The sequence below is a fragment of the Molothrus aeneus genome, chromosome 10 (genome assembly GCF_037042795.1).
Source record: "Molothrus aeneus isolate 106 chromosome 10, BPBGC_Maene_1.0, whole genome shotgun sequence".
Taxonomy (NCBI): Eukaryota; Metazoa; Chordata; class Aves; order Passeriformes; family Icteridae; genus Molothrus; species Molothrus aeneus.
The window spans coordinates 14,267,289-14,292,743 of record NC_089655.1 but is presented as its reverse complement, the minus strand read 5'-3'; the positions used below and the strand labels follow the sequence as shown (position 1 = coordinate 14,292,743).

General features: G+C 44.6%; 1 protein-coding gene across 3 annotated transcripts in view; it reads right to left on the bottom strand.

The window, feature by feature from the left end:
• The window catches only part of FGF12 (fibroblast growth factor 12), a 219,299-nt gene that overhangs the window by 71,070 nt on the left and 122,774 nt on the right, over window positions 1-25,455 (bottom strand). For all 3 annotated transcript variants that reach the window (XM_066557065.1, XM_066557064.1, XM_066557062.1), the window contains one exon: window positions 5,948-6,058. In XM_066557065.1, coding sequence (XP_066413162.1) covers window positions 5,948-6,058 — 111 coding nt within the window. The remainder of the gene's footprint in view (window positions 1-5,947; window positions 6,059-25,455) is intronic.

Sequence of the window (25,455 nt, the reverse complement as noted above, 5' to 3'; positions counted from 1 at the left end):
GCAGGATCCCTTGTGCTTCAGCTTACAAAGAGCTAATTAGAACTCATCCCAGGAAGATGAAGATAGGGAAGGATGGGCACAGGGTCAGGCAGAAATATAAGCACAAACACAGTGGAAATACTTCACTCAAGGTCCTTTCCTATACAACAGCCCTGAAACAAGAATATGCAATGCCACTTTGCTCAGGACATCTACCAGGTGTCTTGGCTGTACTGGTTTCAGGGTTGCCTCCAAAAGAGGATCAATAAATTCCAGTGCACATGAATGTAATTTTTTCTTCACTTAATTCCCAAGGAAGACTGATGACTCCCTTCAATGACCTGCCTAAAATGGAGATGCCTCAAGCCTAGTGAAAAACCCCTCATCTCAGTCTCTTCTTGTGCTTTTATGCACCATATTCCATAAAACATCAAAGCATGTGCTGAAGTCTTACCAAATCCAGTGCCTGTATGTGTGTTTTTGGGGGAGAATGTCAATAGATGTAAATGGAAAATTCAGTCCAGGCTGGGTATTGGTCTGTGAATAACTGGAGTCAAGGACAGTGCTACTTTGGTGATGTCCCTAGACAAGACAAACACATCCCAGAGTAACTACTCAGCATTAAAAGTGTTGCCTATCCCTTTCTCCCTACCATGAAGGTCTAAAACCTTGTGCAATTAACAAGTCTATAAGCAATTCCCCTTCCCTATTTCTTCCTCCTACTGAAAAATGGAGCATATTACTGCTAATAATGAAACAAAATGGCCATCATCATTCATTTCCTACAGCCAATTTGTCTTGCATAGGAAACTTGTGACAGACCATTCAAAGCATTCATTAGGCAGCAAGGTGATAACACCCAGAATTAGTGGTTGAGAAGTTCCACTTGGAAGCACCCACACGTTTCCAAATCTCTTTCCACCTCTACATGCAAAGGGAGCAAAGGAACAATCCTATTGTGCTGTGCTACAGTAGGAGTACCACTGCCACTTCCCAAACTCCCTGGGACCCTGCTGCACCCACAACCACGGCACAGCATCTCCTCCTCTAATGCAGGGGAGCAAGTGGACAGGCAAGCATAAGGACACAACACTGACAAAGGTAACTGGCAGCCAAGAGAAGTTTTAGGAAGCAATTATCTTCCTCTATTAAAAAAATCCCCGTAGTTTGGGTCAATCAAGATTCCGTAAATTCCCAGAGCAATGTCTGCACTCAAATCTAGAAATACCTTTGTAGAAGTTGATGCCTTTTACTATCACGCTTCCAAATAAATATTTCATATTTTGAACAGATTTAAAAGCTTATAAACTTAAAAGTAAGAATGTAAAAATGCAGGGAAACCCCTCAATCAACCTCAAAATCAAGATGACTCATTTTTTGTCTTGGAAAAAAATATCTGATTGATTTGAAACAGCAGATTTGAAAATGGGAAAGAGGACTAGCTACGGTAGAATAGAACTGCACACCGGGTGTGTTGATGTGAGAAACAGAAAATTTAAAAGATGCTTTTAAAATTGCAAATGGCACATGTTCTATGCCATCTGCTGCTTCATGGAAGGAACATGCTCTTTTACTTCATGGGCAAAAGGGGAAAAAACTTGAAGATGCTGAATATTTGTGCCCCTTTTCTTTCATTACATCTTACCATCTTCAACCAGTGGTATTTACACCTGACCCTACTACTGCTGGCACACTCCAGTCCTAAATGCATGAGCATATTGTCACTGGTATGTTATGGTAATTTATCAGCTAAATTCTGAATGCATTATTCCCTATGGGTCTAAGTTATCTACAAAAATGGAAGAGTGAGGCAAGACCTACCATATACAAGGTGTGCTCCATATGCTCAACTTTAAACAGCAGCAAGTCAGAGGAGCTAAAGTAATTTAGAACAGGTGATTTGTTCTTGAGCAAGACATTTGTGCTGCAGGTGAATAATAAAGAACTGATGGAGGATGCAATGGGCCAGAGCAGCCTCAGTGCATGAGTTGGTGAGGATTAAGGTCCTGAGGGGAGTGAGGAAGGCTGCTGAGATGATCAAGAGGCTCTGGTGCAACACATAATGAAAGAAGAAACAGAGTGAACTGCATTTTCTTAACTCAAAGAAGGCAAAGATTCTTCTCAGAGGAACACAATGAAAGGACAAGAGGCACTAGACAAAAGCCTCAAATAGAAATGAGGTCTGGATATGAAGAAAATCCTCTACAAGGAAAATGGTGCAGCACCGGAATCTGAGAGGTTATGCGAGATTATGGAATAGCTCATTCCTAGAAATGTTTGAAAGAACTCAACAAGGCTCTGTACAGCTGAAGATAACCCACGTGGGATGCTGGAATAAAAGCCTCTTTAACCTTTTGGTGTTTCTGGCTGGAAAGCCCCAAAAAATATCCTAGATATGCTGGGCTGTTTCCACCTGGTCAGTCCAGTTCACCTGTCCTTTCTGTACTATCCATTTGCCAAAACTTCTCAGATGTTCAGCAGGATTGTGTGGGCAGACAGGGAAGTCCACTTGCTCTTATGAAGGGGCATTACCCAGTGACAATGCAAGCACTGACAGCAGCAGTCAGCCCTGAAAGGCCATTTGAGATCACTGGGGCTGGAAAGAAAAGATGCTGCCCCAAAATGGGGCTCATACATCACAGGAGGAGCACAAACAGGGGCCACACACCATGAAAATGCACTCCAGTGGGAAGAGAACTCTTCACATATGCCAGTGGCAGTAGCCAGGGAATGTGCCCCCTTGCTTACACTGAGATGGCACGTCTCTAACAGCATGGCAGAAGGAACAGATGTCCCAAGTGCTGGCTCCTGGGAAGCTGGCTGGATGCCCATTCAAATGCCATTAGAATTTGGCTCCTGGGTTTTTTTTTCTTTAAGTGAAAGGAGGTGGAAAATAAATGCCATTAGCTTCAAGAACATACATAAAATGGGCAACAGATAATTAATTTTAAAATTGCTTAAATATTAGCAGTTCCTCTAGCATAAATAACTGGGTTTTTATTAGAACTTTTAATTCCATCAGATATATCTGAGGGACATGGCATGTCTCATTTTAAACATTAATTTTGTCAGAGTAAACCAACCTAATGTATTCCAAGAAAATTATGCATTCTTACACAATGCTAATTTGAATAATCAGTGTGGGGATACAGAACACAAAGCAATGTATGGAACACAGTGTTCACCAGCTGTTTAACTGTGCTAAGATGACTTCTGTGTGGAGAATAGATGGTCATCTAGGGTGGGAAGGATCCTCTTGTGGCCCTCTAGAGTGTCCTTCCCTGCTGTGGATGCAAGTTAACCAACTGCTCTACAGGGATGGGAAAATATTATTTATCTAGTTTAGTCTTGGATGAGTTTTGCTCTTGCACACACTTCTGACTGGCTGGTCAGGAATCTTCTGCAGAACCACTTCAAAACAGAAAACTGCAGTGAAGCAAGTCTGTAAGCTGTTCACTTAGACAAGTAACTTTTGACATTCTTCTGGTCAAAATTTGAGGGGTTTTTTTTTGAGGAAGAGAAAAGAAAAAAGGAAATCTGCTTTATTTTGGCACTTCCAAAGTGCAAAATGTGATTTTGTTTCGAAGCTGTAACTGGAAGCTTTATATATGCTAGGATGTTCATTCACACTGAAGATTTATTGATGAGACCATGTGGTAAAAAGCTATGTAAAATTGAATAAAGCACAGTCCTTATTTCATTTTCAGAAGCCAAATATTATCAGGTTGGATTCTTTCCCTCTTTTGAGATCCCTTGACATCAGAAGATGGGGAATTCTTTGGCTTCAGTCTTCTCTCAAAAACTTGCCTAAACTTTCCAGCACAGTCCCTGACTTGGAGCCAGTGGCTTGGCACACTTCAGTGAGATGCCTCCTGTCCCACCAAGCTGCTGAGGCAGGGCTGCCATCTCACCAGATAAATTTACACTCTAGAACTGTACTCAGCCCATCTATTTCCAGTTAAGAACACTGGGGGGAAACAGCTCTCAAGTACTCAGCACCTGGCCAAACTCCTCTCTGACATTTCTGGGGGGATATATAAATCACAGCTCTTTGGGCAATGGGGGCCCAACCTCAGCCATGGGAACTCAGGAGGTTTCCCTGCAACCACTGAGAGTGCAGCAGCTTCCCTCATCTCCCCTGTCACTCTGAAATATTGCAGAACTGCTCTTACATTTCCCTGCTGTTTACCTTAATTCATCCCTGCTCCCATTTAAGCCCATTACTTTGCTGTTCAGTCCTCCATGATAGATGAGGGCAATGAATCTCTGTCATCTCTAACATATCTTCCCATATTTTTGACAAATAGGCCTCCAATGGGATTTTCTGCAGTTTAAGAACACCCCAGGTCTTCTTCCTTTAAGAAAAAGCAGCAAATACAGCCCACTGAACTCACCCCATGTGTTGGTGTCTGAGATTATCTCAAGGCCAGACTCTTTTGAAGGAGACCTCCTGAGTCTCTGAGCATAGAAGTGTGTGTGTGTGTCTAAGTTCAGATTCTCCTGCTCAACACATAAATCAGAAATTGCCTTACTGCAATTTTCAGTATATAATTTGTTCAATATGAGTGTATGAAAAAGGACTAAAACCTGACATTTGCATTTGCTACAGGCCACATTTCTGGTGGATGCAGCCTCTTGGGTCTTTCCACAAGGGCTGTGCCAGCCACCTGCAATTTCAGTCACCATCTTCCCACAGCTCCTCTCTCCTGTATGGACCCCCAGCCCTGAGCTGCCTACAGCAGGGCAGCCCCAGAACACAGCATGCTCCTGCTACAGCACCCTGCAGCTTCCTGGGGATGGGGTACACACCAGGGATGTGGGGCTGCAGCCACCCTGCACCTCTGTCCAAGTGCACCTTCACAGCACAGGGTCAATACTGCACTCCTACAGATACCCCTCACCTGCAGCCCAGGCCCTGCTTTCCTGGAGGAATGCCATCTTCAATCCAGCCAGGAGCTTCTTTGAATTAGACCAGAATTTGTCTGCAAAGCAAGCAGGCTCCTCCTTTCACAAAGTACATGAAGTTTGCTTCCACCAACCCTACCACACAGATTAACATTTATTCACCTCTAATAATGAGTGGGAAGCCAAATTCCAAGCTGGCCAGGTTACATACCCCTTTAGCAGTGGTACAGGGAGATCCAATCCAACATAGATAAGAAAAAGCAAGAATCCTACCCTGTTGATGCAATTTGTGGCAGCAAGGATCTGAGCTTAACTGCCCACTCAGGGACAGCACTCTGATGCCTATGAAATGCAGAGATGCTGCAGAAAATATTCTACACCCTTTTAAACCTCTTGAAGAGCTTTGGCATTGACAAACCTTCCTCTTCAAAAGGAAAATTGACTCCTGCTTTGCATGCATTTAAACCAGAATGGCTCCTGCACATGGCCATGGCTTTTAAACTGTATGGCTCTGCTGCCCTTTGTCGTCCAGCACAAACCCAATGCTTTTGAACAGGGTTTTGGAAGATGATGACCTCCTTTGACAAGGTCATTTGATACCCTCAGCCCTTACACCAGCCTCAAAGCACAGGACTTCAGTGAACAGCTGCTTTTCTCCAGCCTAGAAATTCCTGATGCTCACTGAAATTTTGAGGCTAAAATAGTGAAAACGATTTTCTCCTCTTCTCCTTGGAGAGAGAATTCCCCGTATCCTTTACCCACGTGGCATGTGTATAAATATAATCTCCTTTCTCTTCTGGCAGCAATTCAAATCATGGGTTTTATTCTCCACCCCACCCAGATGGCAGTTACAGAATCGGGGCAGGAGGGAAGAAGATCGGAGAGGAAACATATGAAATTATACTGGCAAGATTTAAAGGGGACGGATAGAGAGAAAAAATATGCAGAAAACAGCTGTCTTCCTCCTAATTTGATCCTTTCAAAAATGAAGTTGCACAAGTGAGACCCACTAGGTGATGGATTTGATTGTAATTGGGTTGCAAAACAGGCTAATTTTTCTTACTGTAGTCACTGTTTTCGTCCTTGGTCCCATCAATTGTACCATCTGGGTGCATCTGCAGGAAGTATTCCTGCTGGCTGAATAACCTTGTCACAATTCCTTTCAGCTGGGGTTCTGCAAAATAAAAATAATAATTATTACCAGATATACTGAGTAGCACAAGACCCAATTTGCTTGTCCCCCATTAAGCCCTGAGTAAATGTAGAAGTGCTTGGCAGGTAAGACTGCTTTCAGTGATTCCTTTCAAGCATGGCTGTAAAATATTCACATATAATACACAGACAGGCAAATACAATTGAGATCAGATGAGCAGGTAAAATGAAATGCATACTTGGTGCAGTAGAAACAGATTATGGAACATCAATTCTCTGAAAGTTACCTACCAAATGGAAGTATTTAGACAGTTGATGCATTTAGAATATGCCACTTGTTCAGAAGAGTATTTGCTAGCACTGTTGCAAAGAACGTGCCCATTGTTTCTTATCCTCCTTCTGAAGCCAACCACCTTGCTTTTTGTATGCTTGAGGCATTATCATGCAGTGCCAGTTTTATGCCAATGAAAAGCTACTAAAATCACTGGTATTACAGTGGTGTAAATCCAGAGCAACTGAGTGCTGAATCAGGGCTACATGTGAGTGCAACTGCATGGGATTTGGGGAGAAAAATTCGTAAAGGGACAGACACAAGACATTTCCAAAACTGACCTCTGAAGCAGTTATGGGCACCTCAGACCACCTCTGTTTAAAAATCCTGCATGTTTTCCCCCTCCTAAAACATGTGCCACACACTCTGGCAGATTAGAATCTTTGTCTCCAACAGGAGATTCTTTCCCAGCCCCTGTGTATCACAAGCCAGTCATGCCCTGGCTGGCTCTTCCCTATTGCCTCTACATTTTATACCTTCCTGCTGAAGGCTAAAAGGAAAACATGAACAAAAGCAAAATCAGCTTGGACTCCACATGACAGAGGTGTGCAGCTTTATCAGCTGTCTCCTTGTCACCCTACCAATCAAACACAAACTAAGTGGTCAAAACCAAATTCAATTGTAATCATGCAAGTTTAAAAATTTCTCACAGGCATTGCTGCTGGGACACAAGTGAGCTGACTGCCTGTGAGCAGACACACTTGCTGCATGGAGGAGATCCTCATCGTGTGACAGGACTTTGTGGTTTTATGTGACCACCCTCCAAAAGTAAATAAATAAGACCCAATTATTGCTGGCTCAATGGACAGGAAAGAATCCAGCGTAGCATACCAAAATCTCATCAGGCTCCTGCCTTTCATGCCTCTGGTGAGGCTGTTTAATAAGCCATGGTTGTTACATAACCGTGGTCACGTTGTGTGTTGATGTTCCCATCCGGAGCCCCGCTCCCGCTGCATCCCTGCAAGACTCCCCTTTGGGGAACCCTCACCCTGCTCTCCTGCACTGACAGCAGCAGGCATCTCAGATGAAGACAGGCTGCAGGTGCAAGGGATTTCAGTTTCAGCAATCCCTACCCTAGCCAGGGGAGAGTCAGGTACTTTCTCACAGCTACAAAAGCCACTGAATAAATCAGATCAGAAGGTTTCTCTGCTGCCTTCAAAAAGAAGTGATTTCAGCGCAGTGAGTGCTGTAGGCTGCAGTCAGGCTTTCTCCCAGCAACTCTCAATGCTGGGACAGTAAATGAGTACAATTGTACTGGTCATCTACTAAGAGCTAGTGTTGGTCAAGCCAGCATATGTCAAAATGACACCTAGCAAAACACTTACCTCATTCTTCTTATCTAAATGAAGTACCTATTTTGGTGAATGTAGAAGCTTGATTTAACTTGCTCTTTGTTAGAAAAGCAGATCAAAGCTAGAGGAAATGAAAAGCTGCATTCTCAGGCACAGATGCCTACATCATCCTCCTCAAGTCTGTCCCCTTCCTCCCTTTTATCTAATACCACAATAGTAAAAGCACTAATAGGCACTCTTTGATATGAGACACCTACATTTGAGTCCCTGAATGAATCTTAGCCTTAATTTTACTCACTGGTTAAATTTTAATGTTGAATTACTTTGCATGAAATGGAAGAGCTCTCAGAAGGAGAGACTTAGAAGATGCTCCTGCAGTCTGAGGTTTTCTGTGTGCTGGAGAAGTGGGGAGGTCTTGTCTTAAAGCTCTCTGAAGAGGAGAGGGGAGAGAAAACAACCCTGACCTTATCTCTTTTCTTCGGAAGATGACTTAGCTACAGGATAGAATTAGAACAGCACCTTTTCCTCCTTCTTAGGGATGCAAACTATATTTCAACCATGCAAATAATTTTGGAACAGGAAAATCTCTCCCCCTTCTACTAAATAGCCTACCATGTAAAACACTGACCAAATCTGCTTGTTATTAATAACTTACGACTTTTTCAGAGTTTATCAGAATAGCACCAAAGATCCCCTGATGCTTTCTTGCATCCTTTCTATAGATGCAAACAGTTGCACCAGAAGGCTGTAACACCATAGCAAATACAGGGTAAACCCTTTCAGGTTCCTTTCTCTTGCTGACCTGACAGACACCTGGTCAGCTTTAACAACTGCCCTCTTCATAATGCTAGCTGTTTCTGAGTCATTGCCTACCTAGGGACAAGTTGGAGGGGAAATCTTGTGTTACATGACCTGGTTTTGCTGAACTTTGAGGCTCACACCCAAACTCAAAAGTAAAATTCAAAGGGACTGAAGCAGGGAGTTCTCAGCCATACAAAAAACCACATACCTCTTGGCCCTAACACAGTCTGAAAGCAGCAGAGCTCCTGTCTCTCCTCACTGCACAGATCCTCTTCTGCAGGAACATCCCTGCCCACACTCATTTAGGATACCCGCTAGCAAAAAAATGCCTTTTCCAGACACCCAGGTATCAGAGGACACACAGGTCTCTCCTTCCCTTGTTTCTTCATTTCCTTGGGTCTCTTTCTACAGCAGAGAAGCTGCACTTTCAGGTACCTTTAGCAACCTGAACTAAACCCAGAAGCAGCCAGGGAGGTGCACAGCCAGCACCGAGTTCTCTCCTCAAGCACAAGGAGGGCTGAGCAATGGGGTGATTTGTCTCACACAGTACAGCCATCTCTCCACCTGATCTCTCTTTGCATCCCCAAACCCCCATAGGCTGGCCAGGCCAGGTGCAAAGGGTCCCAAAACCACCAGTATCTCTCCAGTGCCTCCAAAGGAAGCAGCTCAAACACAAACAGGTGCACAGGTGACAACAGCTGCTGGAGTAGCTGCTTCCCACCAGGGAACCTCTTGTCTTATGTCTGGGCATAAAGTGAGGTACTGGGATTTGCCATTCATACAGTAAGCAGTGCTGGAGGCCTACAGACAAAATTTTAGGCGAAGACAACTTTTAACAAGGAGCAAGGATTTACTCATTTTCCCCTCTCAGTGTGGAACTATTACTGGAAGAGAAAATTGTATCATCACAGGGAATTTTGCTGCTAGCCCAGAGGTAAAATGTTGCATGTGACTTTTAAGAGACCTACTTTTGTCATATCATATATTTTAACATCACTTCTTTCCATCTACAGAGCAATTCTATCAGTCTTCCAGCACTGCTAACCCTTATGCTGCAGCATTTGTTCTGAAAACCTCAGTTTATAGAAAAAAATCAGTATGTCTCCTTGTCAATTAAGGATGCTGAGACACCCTGGTAAGTCAGAACAGAAAGACAATGATATAGACAGAACATTCCAGGTTTGCAATAAAGAGAACCACCCTTTCCAGCAGATATTATTGACAGTGCTTATTGGAGTACCAGGGGGGAAAAATACTATAAAACCCCACAACCTCTGTACTTTTGTCTGTATTGCCTTCAATGGTACTGCTCCAGGCTATATTCAATAAAGAAAGAATCAAACGGTAAAATAAAGGAAAAAAATTCAGCACAGATAAACAAAAACTCTGCTATGAGCATTTTTTTTCTATAATACTTAGAATTTATCACAAAACAAACCTACTGTCTAGCCTTGGCCTTGTAAAGCAAATGGGACTCAAATCCTCTTGCTTTTAAAGGTGCAATACTACATAACACACTTGGGATAAACCTATTCCTCCCTCTCAGGCTCCTCCGTGTGCACTTCCCTTCTGCTACAGAAGCAGCTTTCCCTGCAGAAATGGAACTGAACTAACATGGACAAGACTTCAGCACCAACTTAGTGTCTCCCTAAACACAAAGTCAAGCACTTCAGAATGGATTTAAGAAAGATGTTCTTGCCCCTGCCTTAATCCCAACTACTGACTGAACAGAAGAGATTTCCAGCAGCTTCTACTCCCAGTGCAAGACCCATGCTACCAGGTTTCCCATGCAATATGCAAAGGGATATTTTTATCCCCCCTTTATAAGCAATACTACTATACTTCAGGATGTTTACTTTAAAGATCTTGCTCTAGCTGCTCAGATACAGCTGTTGAGGGCTGAGGAGTACCGGAGAAAGCTTGGTGGACTCTCTTTATGCAGATGCAGTAAACTCAGTTCCTTCCAATGTAGCAATTCTGGAGGATGCAAGGGAAGATCATGCTCAGGAAGCACCTCAATGGGGACATCAGAGTGCAGAACAGAACAATAACACAGAGCAAGAGCTAAGCTGTAACTCTCCTAGTGTGTAGCATCTGTCAGACCAGGCACTTTACCTTCAGTGAAGACACAGTTGTCACCTAATGCCCCTTCTTAGAGCAGTCATCTGCTGACAACTCACTGAACATCCCCTGAAGGGCATCTTGCTTGGTTACCCTTTCCACAGGCCAAACTCACCACTTCTGTCTGCCCTGCTTTTAACTTTCTGAGCCCTCTGGCACAGCTGAGGCCAACTAAATCATGATCTGACTGCTAATCTTCCTGTCTCTACTTAAATGGTAATGTGATGCTGCCATTATTCACTTCTGCTGTCCTGCTGCTGAGCCTTAAAGTCATCTCAGTTCACCATGAGCTGCTGTGCTTCCTGCCTTATTATGCAGCTCCACAGTGATCTTCATCCTCCCGGGGCTTGCCAAGGACATGATAGTTGCAGGGTGCTCACATGCACTTTGTTTGATCTCCAGGGGCATGCCAGGGGCAAGGCCAGAGGATCATGGCTAAATCAGCTACTCTGCAGAGTCATGTCCCTCACCCTCAAGCTGCAGGCATTGCTGAAGATATCTGCTGCGTGCTATGGGGAAAAGAGCAAGAGCACTGACAGAAATATTACTATTTAATGACCTTTTCATTTAGCTCTCCTATTTAAGGTAAATAAGGAACTCACCCCTTAAATGGAAAATGGAGAACACAGAAGTATAATAACTTCCCTAATGCAGAGGAGCTATGAGGTTATGCATCAATGCAGCATTTAGCAAAGCCCCACTGAAGGCACCAACTCCTGCTTATTTCCATCAGCAAAGCAGCAGCACTAAAGCCCTGGGGGAGGACCCCTACTCTCTTATCATCACTGTAGGGTAGCTCAATTTGCTCCAAACCCTGCTCTGAAGCAGCAAAGAACAGGGCACAACACCGACTTCCAGCTGCAACTTCACTATGGAAGGCAGTCTGGTATGGTCTCAATTCTTTCAACTCACAGAATGCCTCTTCTTACAGCAACACAATGACCTGAGGCTGCAGCAAGCCAGTCCCCACTTTGCCTTGGGCTGGGAATTATAAAAGAACTCAACCACACTCACAGAAGTCACCTCAATCTGAATTCTCCAAGTCAATGGCACAGAACTCAGAGGAGCCACTTTTCAATGAACTCTTAAAAAAGATGAAGGGCTTAGTGACCTTTGAGGGATTTGAGCCACTGGCTCCAAGGATTCTTGCAATGCACAGCAATGCTCTTAGTTGGCAGGCAAGCCTCCACTTGAGGTTACTGGTGCAGAACTGCTTCTAAATCTACTTCAGAAGTTACTGTGCTGGGTGCCAGTGGTACCCAGTGTGGGTTATGGCATAAACTCTGAAGCTCACGGGGTTACTGCTCTCTGCACAACGAGCTGTCAAACAACAGATGACTCTGCAAGCTCAGATGGGAAGCAGCAATTTTCTATCCAGCAACCTGCAATAAGGTACAAGGAAGGCACCTACTGCAGAATTTCCACAGGAGACTTGCCCATTTGTTTGCTCTCTTTCACTGCAGCTCAGTGCCTCTGTCTGGTCTGAGCACAGCAAGGCTGTGAGAGATGCCAGCAGCAGGCTCCCAGAACAGCCCCTCTGGCACCTCCTAAGGACATCGGTGTGGTGAGGGAGAAAGCAGCTCCAGCTCTCCTCTGAACCACCTCGGCACGCTGCTGACTCCCTTCTGTGCCTGTGCAACAGTTTTGCTGAGGATGTGACTGCAAACACGGGAAATGTAATACATCTCAGGAGCATATTTCACCTAAATGTTCTTCAAACATTTGTTTATTGCAATTAAACATTTTAGCCTGGAATTTACACATTCCATTATTCTTATTTTCCCCCATTCAGGCTGCAGCTGTCATAATGGGAGGCTGATTTATGACTCACCTAACCAGCACCCAAATCCTTAGCACACCAAGCCCAGCATGCAAGTCAGAGCATAAACTGCTCCTAATTTACTTAGATTAACTCCGCATTTTAAGTGCCACTGCAGAAACCGCAGTTCCCCTCCCCTAAAAAGGATGGGTTCCAGAATACTCGATAAGCCAAATTTTGTAGACAGAGAAGGGCACCAAATTCCCTCCTTCAGAAGTACAGTATTAATAAAGGCTTGTAATAAATTGGCACGAGTATCAGCGAGCTCCATGCAGATTACTATGGTGACAGGCAGCAGCACAGAACTTGGGGATGAAAAGCTGAGGGAGATAAATGTTGGGGTTGTTTTCCCAGCCAGGAACTGCCAAATTCTCCAGGGTGTTTGGAGTTAAGATGAAGTAATTTGTCTGTCTCAAATTAAATGCATCACTATCGACATAAGTTTAATGGCTCAACACACTACAATGATTCACTGAATCCACCCAAACTGGGAAGCTCAGGAGTAACACCACTTGCAGCTATGAAAGGAGCTACTGCCCTTGAAGACCCAGAGCGTTTCCTCTGGCCAAACACCCTGACTAACTCAGCCATGCAGCGACCGTGGCTGTAAGCGCTCAGCAGATGCTGCACAGGGCTGGCTGTGGCTGCACCTGCCGTCAGTCACGCTTGGAGCAGGTCAGAGCATTGGGAGCCACACCGGGATCCTGGAGGACACTCCAACTCTGTCATGAAGGTGTGGAGGTGGGAAATCCTGCTGCAAAGTGCTGAGCATTTTCAGCTCCCTCAGGAGTCACTCAGTGCACAGAAGCGCACAGGCAGAGGCAAGACATTTATTTCCCAGTGTCACAGTATTTTCCAGTTTCTGTCACTAAACTCAGCAAAATTGTTTGGAGCTGAAGAACGTGTATTCCTTGAGGAAGCCTACAAACAGGTGGCCAGGATGGCCTGGGCAATGCTGCCTGTAGCATCCCGAGTAACAGGCAGGGAGAGGGCAAAAGAACTTCAGAGCCAAGGGAAGTGAGCGACACAGGGGAGCATTTGTGTTTATCTGGATGTCTCCTCAGGCTGCCTGCACACAGGTCCAGTCACGGTGGGTAACAACAGCTGCCCAAACATTAGGGAGCTCTGTAGCAAAGCCAGGCATCCAGCCCCACCTTGCAAAGCTGCCATGAACCCCTCTAGGTGCAGCCATTTGGCTTAACACAGTGGCACATCACTGAGCCTATGAGTAGAACGGAGAGATGGAAACAGACTTACTGACATCAAGATTTGCTCAGATCTATGGTTTTGGGGGCCTCAAAACAGTCAATCCCAGCTCCTTTCCCAATGAGGCAGAACAAAGGCCATACCCAGCTTCAGTTTAACATGATTACAGGGATAGTGTCACCCTCCAATTACAAAGCGTTCATCTGGAGAAGATGGCTCTGGGACAACAGGGCTGCATGGTTCACTCGTGTATTTACTCATCTCAAGTGTGAATCCCCACCCAGGGCTAATAACTACAGAGTAACAACTGGTGTTTCCAGGATGCACTACACGTAATAATGGGCTGTGCTGGCAGGGATGGCCTCTCTGTTTGACGGACATGCTTCCAAAAATGACATTTCCCTAACTCAGAGGGATGATGGGCTCAAGCTGATGACAGTACCATCAGTGCAATTGCCTCCTGTCACCATCACTGAGTCACTAGAGCAGAATGGCACCTTGTAGGCAAAAAGAGCATCCACAGAAGTGATTTCCTTCCCTGAGCTGGAGCCTGCCAGGAGGAATAGTAATTATCTCTCCAGCATGGAGTACAGCTGCCTGCCTGCACCCCTCCACGATGCCTGCTTTGCTCTAACCAAGATGAGTCCCTCCAGAGAAGTCTTATTTCTCACTTGTAGAGTAGGTGGAAATGATGTGATTGCACATCCACGGCATTTATGCATGCCCTCCCATATCCAGGAATCAGCTTTACAGGGATGTTAATACAAGTCTGATGTAAGGGGAAGAGAAATTAGTCATATAAAGCATTGAAAACTAGGGGTGCCACATGGAATCACTGCTACATCTCTGTGGATGGTCTTAGGACAGCCTATGGATGTCAGAAAGTAAAGAAGTCACCCTGCATCTCACCCACTCTTCAAGAACTGGATTCCATGTGACAGCCACCTAAGGTCAACAGCTCAAGGATAATGAGGTATGAAGTTGTGGATGAGTTTTCGCAGAAGGCAAACACCAAACTAACGTACATGACACATGAGCTATCCACTCTGCACAAACATCAAGGACAAAACAGCCATCACAGCACTGCAGGGCCAAAGAAGAACCAAAAGATCACTGCAGGTGAAACAGTGGGACAAAAAGTGGATGAGAACTGATGGCCCACCTGCCACCAGGTATTTTGGCACAGAATTGCTGACTACTCCTGTGTAAAACTGTCTAGCTGAATATTTTGCTGAAAAGTTCAGAGTAAGAGCAGATAAAGCTATTATACAAACTCCATCTCACTAACAGAAAAAAAGAGAGGTCTGAAAAGAGTAAAAGTTTCCATTTTTTTTTCTTTGGACATCATATTTTCTTTGGAAATGTAATGAAAAAAATGTTAACAGAGCCAGAGATTAAATCCAAAGTTTCATTTTAAGTACAATGAAATACTGCATTGAGTCTGAATCCTCTTCTCCCCAGAAACTTCTTTTCTTTGACCAGAGAACTAAGAAAACCCAATTCTTCATACAGTTCACTGCCACGTTTGTCTTTGCCTCCCCCAGGATGTGGTTTATGTTGCTTTGTTGATACAGTGTGTTTTAGCAGCAGACAAAATTTTAAAACATTTCCCTTTCAAGAGCAATTTTCTACACCTGTATTGACTCCAGCTCTGATGATAAAACCAAAGCCAGGCAGGAACAAAAGGCATACAGAAGAGATGTAGTGCTGTTCCTGAATTTATGCAGGATAAGCTTTTTCAGGTAAAGGAATTAAAAAAAAAATAGAAATCTAATGCAAAATAAGTTGTAGCTACAGCTCCTAAGCTATCATTTTCCAGTACAGTTAATGCCTTGGCTACTGAAGGTTAAAGCCTGCTCATAAGTATGGATAGCAGAGCATACAAAATGTATTATTTATTTTGAGGAACACCCTGCAATTATTCCTGACATATTGTGTAATTAGCCAAAATTACAGCATATTCACCTAGAGTGAAACAGAGGATAGCATAAATATTATGTGTGAGCCCACAGCCACTGAGCACATTTCATCTGGGTGCAGGTGTGTCTCAGGAACCCACCAAGTGTGGTTCTCCCTGGCCCCCTGGGCTGTGCCAGCTCCTGAGTCAACACCCACAAAGGGGAAACATGGGGAGTAAAATCCTGATTTTCCCCATGCCAGCAATGGGAGCTCAAGAGCTGCGTGAAGATTTAACAAATGGGAACACCCACACTGTAGAGCTTTCAGGATGACTGAGCCCAAAGCTCATACCAGAGAAGAAGGGGTATATTCCCACATATGTTATGCTAAGAGAGGTGGAAAGGAGAGCTCAGAGGATGTCTGCAGAAGCTGCTTGCTTTGCTGCCTCGAGCTGACAGGAGGAGAAACTGAAAAGCAGCAATGTCATCTTTGCCATGCTTGCAGCACCTCTTGGCCTGCAGCTTCCCAGAGAGAAGGTTTCAGACAGAGCTACATGTCAGACCCATCCTAAGGACTTGTTTGATGGCTCAGAAACCCTGGGGAATGTTGTGGCGGTGCTCTGCCATGTGTACAGTTAGGAAGATTTTATTTTGTTCTCTTGACTCCAAAATGCAATATAAAACTTCGTCCCTGTTTATCAGATTTCTTCCTGGTTTCCTACAGAGATGTGGTTTGGATATTAGGACATTCTGCCCAGAATTTTCTCTCTGGGAGGATGCAAAAAACAAGTTTAAGAACATCCTTCTAAGGAATGCACATCTGGAATCAGCATAGGCCTGCAGCTGGACTAATCAACAGTGAGGGTCCCTTTCAGCCCTGCTGCTGGGTGACCATGACTTGGTGGCATTAGCACATTCTGTATTCCAAGTTTTTGAGAGACTCCACGATAGAGCCCCCATCTCTGCTCACCTTGAAGTGCCCCATGCAAGGCACCTCATCACTAACAGTGCTCACGTGAGCAGGGCAGACACCATCCTGCCACAGTGCTGGGATTTATGCCGTTCTCAGATGCTAAATCTCTCCACTTCCCCATCAATCCAGCAGGACTGAAATACTGCAGAAACACCAAGAAGTCCCTCACACAAACAAAATATACCATGGAAACAACCACATCAAACTTCCACTCTGCTCTGAATGCCTAGAATAGTAAATCCATTAAAATAGAAAATGGACAGAACATACTACCAACAAGCACTGAGGAGAAACTAATCACTTCAGATACTATCAGTCTCAGGGAAGGTACCTGGTCCTACCAGCACCAGCTCACACAAGTGCCCTATGTTGTCATCTTATTGCAGGGGTTCCATACTGTTGTCTCCTTATCACAAAGGTTTCACACCTCCTTGGTATTTCTCTTGGGCAGCTCCTGAGACCACCCACTGTTTCTTCTTCACAAAGCAGCCAACTGACTCCAGTTTCCCTACTCAATGAGCCACCCCACTCTTTTATAGCATCTTCTTCACATTGGTCACAGCTGTGGCCTGTTAAAGTCAGGTCTGTTCCTAATCTTTGATAATTGGCCCTGCTGCAACTCCTTAGGGGTAAGATTACTTTCTACACTATCTTTATTTTTTTATATTCTATCCCCCTACAGCCCTGGATAATCACTGGATAACAACTCAGGGAAAAATTTGGGTCCTAGTGTCATTCTGCAAGCTTTAAATAGTGCCAAGTGATAACATCTTCTTTTGCTACAGTATTCCTCAAGCAATCTTACAGCACTTTCCAATGGGATGAGCACATGAAACTCCTTTATTTAACAGGTAATGAGCCTGTGATGTGGAAGAAATTAAAGCTTGAATCAGTCGAGTTGTATTACAAGAATATTTTTTGCTCACTGCACTAGTGCAGCTTAAGCATTTCTGTAGCAGTCTGGAAGCATTTTTGACTCAAAACAGTGTTGTTACTAAATTTCAACAAATCTTATACAACACCCAAATGCATAATGAAAATGTGCTGCTTATGCCATTCTGAAATATTATACTTCAAAGAGTAAGATCATGCTAAAAATGGCCAAAATTCCACCATATGACTTGAAGTTCTTTCCTTTTGCTTTGTGAAAATATACCTTTTTTTAATCTGCATAATGATTTTAATTTTCCATTAGAGCCAAAGGTTTCCTTCAAACTAATGAAAACGCTCCAGGTGTGAGAAAGTGATCATCCACTTAGTTCCATCTAAAGCTCTGTTTTAAATAACAATGATGTTTTATTGCTCATCTCTCAGCACAAACACCTGATTTCTGGTATCAAGCAGCTCTCAGGACTCCAGTGAGACAGGCAGGTTCACCTGCCACCCAACTGCCATCTCAGAAGAGAGCTGAAATCAGTAAGCTCCCTCCCCAGGGATGCGTGTGCTGAGGATGACACAGTGCAGATGGAGTGAAAACAGAAAATCTGCCTCTCCAACAGGTTTCTGAACAAAGCTCCTGCTCCCCCAGCTGCTTAGGAGTGCTCAGAAAGCTCTAAAACTTCACTTGGTGCTTGCTAAACATTTGAGAGCTGCTATGGGGCCGTGGCTCTAAAATCTTAGAATTTATTTAATAGAAAGTAGAGTAGAAGAAGAAACAGGAAGAAAAATAGAAGAAGAAATGTTTATGGAAGCAAAGAGGGTAGGAGTGGCACAGAATGAAATTAAATGAAAGCCAAAAGAAACGTTTAGAAATGTTTCAGTACTGATGCTGTGTGCCTGCCAGCAGGCAGAGCCCATACTGATGAGCACCACACCTGATTGTAAAGGCCAGTAGAGAATTACTGGTTACACCCCACGCTCTGCCAGCCCTTTTAGCCCCAGTAACAGACATTCCCTGCCAGAGTGTGATGCTGATCACCACAGAATGAGCACAGGGACGGCTGCAGATCGATACCAGAGGCAGCCAGTGACTCACCCCAGCTCCAGTTACAGGAGCTGTGCCAGAAAACCACCAGCTACAGGGCAGGTGGATGGTCCAGGCCCCTCACCTGCCAGCATCTGATCCCTGCATCTCCTGCAGCCCAGTGGTTCCCAAGACCCCAGGGAACCCTTCAGCACCCAACCCTAAGCTGGGTGCTGGAAGCTAAAACCAGCTGTCTTTTTGCTAATTTCTACTGCTTCTCAATGTTCTGGAAAATGTGGACTGACTTTTTGCAGCCTGGCCTCATTTGCAGCAGACCCATCCACTTGATCTTTTGCAAACAGTTTTGCTTTGGGGGATGAATGAAATGTATTTATTTGGCAGCTGAGGAAACATGGGTGGCAACTGCTAAGCAAAGAAACTATCTGTGCAGCCAACAAGGGAGGAGACAGCCAACGATGCTATTCTAGATAAATATCAATTAAGTGAGCATGTTCTATTAACCCCAAGACCTCTCTTTTCTTCCTTTATTCCAATCCAAAATGCTTAAGTATCTCAAGAAAGGAACATTTGAGGGGGATTTTATCTTTATCATAACTGCAATCAGGTTTCAGCCAGGGGAGAGGCACAAGTAACAGAATTACATTGCCTCTCTGTGGTTATTTTGCCAGTTCACAGCATGTAGCTGTCCACTGGAGGTAACATATGCCCTTAACAGAGCAGGCTGCTGGAGGGAAGGTGAGACAGGAGTGCACAGAGCACTCCGCAGATGCTGCTGTGGGATGTGAGAGAATGTGGGATGTGAGAGGATGTGGGATGCTCTCCACCACTGCAGTGGCTGTACCTAGCCCTGGATCTTCACCCTCACGTACAGCCCCCTCCATGAGAGGCAACCAGCCATTTTCTGACATCTATCCCTGAAGTTGCACACTCCAAACAAGAACTATTGTGCTGAAGAGGTCCCAGGAAGAAAGACAAGGAACACAGGCAGGTGACCGCATACCTGCTCCTCTCCTTTTACCACAGCTGCCCACCTTCTGGCCAGTGAAGTGCCAGAGGTCCACAGCTGAGGGTTCCTCTTCAGGAACACAGCAGGGCCAGCCAAGTACCGTTGGAAATCGAGTTTGTTTTTGTGCTTGGTAACACTGCAGGAGGAGGGGGCACCGATGCAAGTCAGACGGGATTGCACAAAATTCCACCTCCCACACAAAACTTCAGGTACAACAGGTGCACATGCTGCCAAGACAGGAGAGGCGCTGCTACTGCCACCTCCCCCTTGCTATTGAGCACAGGAGCTCAACAGTCTTCCAAACTTAGAGTTCTGGAGTTGCAGAACCCCAAGCAGCATCTCCTCAGTGGGCACCCCACCACAGAGGAACAGTCATCACCTCATGACAAACCCAAAGCCACAGAGCAGACGCAGCGACACAGCTGCACAGACCCCTTCTGTGATGCTGCTGCTTCCAGCATTAACCTTCATCTCCCGGTGCAGCCCACTCCACAGGGAAAGGGCAGAGAGCAGAAATGCCCAGAGGTGCTGCATGGAGCCTCATCACACCAGCAACCAGCCACAGCTCCTCCCAGAAGACTGGAAAGGCTCAGGACTCAGGTCACCACCCTGCCTCCAGGTTCGTGGCCTTGTCTCCCTGCCACCTTTAGCCAGGGCATTCTGGAATGAACACAGGACAGAAGAGGTGTTTGACAAGTGCCAGCTTGCATCCAGGTGCATTTTCTCAGCAGCCACATAAGCTCCATCAGAGTGTCAGAAAGCCTCATTTCAGTGCTAGAACGAGCACAGTTACTTGTCTGAGCTGCAGCGTGGGGGCTGGAAAAGCCAAAGTGAGTGGTCTGCCTGAACAGTGAATCCCACAGTCGTGTTCCACAGCTCTCAAGAAAGATGCCTTCTGCTTTACCATTTTAGAAATGTGTTGTAGCTGCTATTTTCAGAGGTACTGTTAAGAAGCTGTAGCCTTACAGCTACAGGGTTTGTGCAGCCCTGTGACCATGCTGCACAAACTCAGTCTCTGCATTGACTCCCTCAAAGCACAAAACCCCAGTTCCTGCAAGCTGGATGAGAGGCACCCATGAGTGCATCCATGGTTCTCCTGCAGCTTCTAAGAGAGATGCAAAGTAAAAGCAGCCTCTGGAAAGACCGAGTTACTTCAGGATTCTGCTACATGTCAGCAGAGGGCAAAGATAAAATAGGTGTAGTAGCTTCATGCTCAGAAAGGATAATACATTAACATGAAAAATCTTGTGTTAGCTGGGGAATAGAGATGAACCACGTATTAAACAGGAGAACAGAGCAGACTGCAGCAAGTACAGCCCAGGTACGGAGAAGATGACTTCAGTGCAGGTCACTTCTCAAAACATTTCCAAGATCAAGACACAACAATAATGCAGTCATGGCAATGACACTATGACAAAACATACGAAAATGTATCTGTATTCAATGATTAGTCTTTATTTAAAAGTTAGTTCTTTGGAGCTGCTTTCTCTAACCTGTTCTTGTCTATGTTCTTGGTTACCTTCTGCCAAGCTATGGAGCTTGCAAATATGAAAGGGATATCAATCTCTTACATGTTTTGCTTGATAACATTCTTCCTTTGATTTTAATAACAAATCACAGCTTGGTTTCAAGTGTGCAGGAGCAGAAAAATCTCAGAAGCAATACGCACATGACTGTTCAGAAGGATAGATCAAATGACACAAATGGGGATGAAACAAACACCTACCTGGCCACTGTGGTTCATGGTAGTCCTTTTTGGGAGGGGAAGGAAGGAAAGCAGATAAGCCCAACTGCATTTGCACTTGCTCCACCACAGTGAGACTCATGATTATGTTTGTTTCTCAGACAGTCTCATCAGCTCCCATGGCAGCTCTGCTCTCCTCACTGCCCAAGTCAAGCTGATGATTGTTTTGGTTAATAGGCAATTTATCTGTTAAAATATGAAGTAACTTGTCTACTGGAATTATTCTAAATTTGTGTTGAATTCAGCAAAGCAAGTAAGGAAGAAAGAAAACCTTGTCTCCATTTTGGTATTTTTTTGGAACTCAAGCTTTTGGGTTTATATTTCAAAGGAACATTTCATTTAGAATAATACCTGAAAGTTAAAGAAAAATAAACATATCAGAATCTTCTAAATGAAATTTCACCATTATCCCCCCCCAAAAAGAACCCCAACAGTTGTATCAGTCAACGATAAATTGATTTATATGGATCTTTTATGGTGAAGGGAAATAATCACTCACAAACCACTTTTTCCCCTGACTCTCCAATTTGGCCGGTGATGGAGGAATCAATCATTTGTATTGATCTAATGGTGAGCCTCTGCTGGCTAACAATTTCCACTGCTCTCACAAGCACAGCTACCCCTGAGGCCATGGGGACAGAAGATATCCATCCCTCTCAGAGCTTGGATAACTTCCACGGATTTTCTTGGCATCAAGCACACTCGGTCCAGAACTAGTCTGAAGCAGCTTACTGACTGACACGCTCGTCCATAAGCTGTGTTGGGAAGCAGGCTGGCAGCTGAGTTTTCCATGCTCTGGAGAAAGCCAGGAACCTGCAGCTCTTCCCCAGATTTTAGGCACTGAGAGCTTGGAGTTGCTATCTGAGCCCAGTAATGGAGCACAGCCGTGCACCGTGACACCACCACACCTGCAAGTGACAAATGTGTGTGATACCAACCCCGGGGATCAACTGGGTAAAATGAAACCCATCAGCCAAGCTGTCATCAGCAGCAGGGAGCCCCTTCCTCCCTCCCAGTTATGTTGGCATTCATTAGCATGGGTGGTGCAGAAGGAGCTTACAGCACTGTCCCACCAAGGAGGATGCATGCCCTCAGGGTTGTGCCGTTCCCCTTGGTGTTATCCAGGTTCATGTCTGGCTGGAGACTTGCCATCCATGCCCTCATCTCAGCTAGCACTTCTAGGAGGTCTTGCTGTCCAGGTGATGTCACATTTCCAGCCATTTCCATTCCTGTCAGCCACTTAGATAGAGAACCCAGCACCAAATTCTGCAGAGGAGCAGGGAGAAGAATGTGATGGACCCCCCCTTGGCTGGGCACACACCCAGACATGCATGGACACACAGAGAAGGGCTGGGATCCAGAGGGAATTCTCTCCTGCAGGGAGCAGCTATGCCCTGGGTAATGCCGCCAGCATTCGGACAGTAGCAACAAAGTGGAGAAATCCCAGAGGCTGGGCAGGTATTACAGCTGTTCTGAGAGCACTATTCCACAAAAGCAGGCAAGGACTAGGAGCTAAAAAGGTGGTTTTTACCCTGAGCTTCAATCATCATTTTCACCCTGCATGAAATCAGAAAGGACTTTAGGATTTAAGTTGGGGAATTTAACAGCTTGCAGATGACAGACTTCTCAAATGCTTTAAATGAATCTCTGAATGAACCAAGTCCTTCTATGTCCTTCAACTAAAGTTGCCCTTATATTTTACTTATACTGCCGCAAAAATATCTACATCCATATATTTTAAGTTCCAAATCACTATTTATTATTCAAAATGAGAGATACAGCAAATGGAAAACATGGTTTAAGTTACTGCTTTTTTCCTATGTGCAAGCCATTTCCTTCACTTTGGAAGAAGCCTTTATATATCCTTAAGGAAAAGCATCTTTCCCTGGAAGAGCACAAAGTATGTACCAAACAAGGAAAAAAAGGGAATTAAAAAAACACTTTTTTTTTTTCCCTGAGGTGAAAAACCTGTTTGAGAATGAGCTCTGCATTCTGAGCTGGTAACTCACCTATAAAAGCAACATCTGAGGGGACTGAGACAATGCTACACAGTGCCTGGCATTGCCTGACCCAAAGCTGCCTCAATTCAAACATGATTTCCCCAAGTAATAACACTCCTTCAGTGGGTTTCACCTGGATAAAATTTCTAGCAACCCCCTCAGATATTGTGCCTGATGCTCTAGCCTGTTTCCCTTCATGCAAGGTTGTCAAACTGCTCAGCTTTGCTGTTCAGTGGCCATGGCATGATGGAGGGCCCCCTCTACCCCAGCTCTCTGGGGTGAGCTCTGCCTGAGAAGATGGCTGGTGAAGCAACAGTGACAGCTTTCACAAACAAGCTGAACCCACCAGCCCAGGCTTTTCAGACTGCTATAAAACAGCTGAAGGAGGGACACACTTGGATGCTTTAATTCAGACACAAAGGGATGAAAGTACTTCAAGGTTCAACTCCTTGTTGGCAGGGAAGTCATATGGAGAGAGCTCCTTGTCTCATCTCCTGCACTCAACTCTTGGATTCATCAGTCCCTGAGGAAGAATCCACCTCTTGAACCTGCACTGACAAGCCATGCCATACAATAATTTCTTTTGAATCCTCTATCAAGTCACTATGGTTCAGAGCAAAATATATAATTTATAGATGCACAATTGCAGCAAATGACCTGTATTAACTCACAATAATGGGATTAAGCCCATGTGTCCAAATATTCAGTTTAGTCCACAGCACTCAGTGTCCTTATTTGGCCTATCTTAAACTAGTAAGTCATCTTGGAGCAAAACACATCCAAGAGCTCTAAAAGAACACAGTGTGCACGTGAGACAGCTGCTTTTGCCCATTGAAAAGACAGACAAAATTAGTTCTCATTTTACAACACAGTCCCTATTGCAACCAACAAATGAGATGTTTCTGCAGTCTGTTTTCCCCAGGAGCAGATAGCTTTGATTATACAAGATATCCCTGCATGGATCTGGTTCCCCATAGCCTGCCAAAACCTCTGACTACTCATGCCCAGTATGCGAGACTCAACTGCTCCAGGGTGCAAATTCTCCCTTCCCATACAAGAGCAGGAGTATGTCACTCTCACTTCACACAGGCTGCAAAGTGGAGCACAAGGTGCCAACCAGTGCCAAGTAACTCTACTCACCCACGCCTTTACTGAATATTTTAGTTACAGCACTGTTTGCATATTAAAACATGTATTAAACAGCTTACTTAATCAATGTAAGCTCACACAGTTACTTTACAGAAGAAAGGAGCAAAGGGAACATGAATCTCCACCAGAGTTGTATCTGTGTAATGTGCAAGCTGCAGCTCCACCAGTGCTGCATTCTGAGCTCAGTGGCAGCAGGGCCCAAAGTGTGGCTTGCTGGTTCCAGCATTGGGAATTAGGTTTTTGTGTCAGGTAACTGCTCCATAGCTGGAGTTGGTCTCACCTTCTGTAACATGGGAAGAATCCTCTCCATTTGGTAGAGCTTGTTGAGTGCTATAGATGAAAACCACTCTGTAAATTTGAAGTATTTTGACAGTTACTCCCCACAGTCATACGACAAGGTCATGTTTAAAAAGATAAGGAGAGATCCCCTAGCACTCAACTAGATGTATCATCTCCAAATACAACTGTACCTCTTGAACAGGGGTGTTTCTCTCATTCCCTTCAGTGACTTGCAAACTACTGAACCAGCATATCATTAAGTACGTATAATCACTGGGGTTGTGGGTCACTGCACAATGTATGCACATTTCTTTAAACCACTTTCAATTCATTTGCATGTCATTTTCTGTGCAGAAACTGGATTCTGAAATGAGCAAGTTATCTGGGCACAATACACTCCCCTGAATAAACAATGCCAGCAGCAGACTCTCTGTAACATGCTGCCTCCTGAGCGCCCAAGACCAGGAATACAACGTATCAGTGAAATAAATCCCTAGTTAAAAGATGGATGCAGGGAACTAAAGAAGACCCAGTCCATAGCCTAGGAAACCACACTTAAGATTTTTTTTTCATAGCAACTTAATTCCTCTGGTTGTTTGATTTTATAAGATGAATACAGTACTGGTTACAAGCGATTGACTGACAGCTCTGAAGATTGAGCAGCTCTATTTTTACAACACTGAGTAGCACTGATCCTCCTTCTAAGTCAATAAAAAGATTCCCTAAAATCACTCTTGCCTGTAAGTTATCAAAAATGTTCCTCAGCATGAAAGGCCATGAAAGTTGAGGGAACTCTTAAAATTCATTGATTATTCACAGGCATTTACTGAGTCCAAGGAAGCAGAACTGGACCTGTGTAGCTGGGAGCACTGGGGT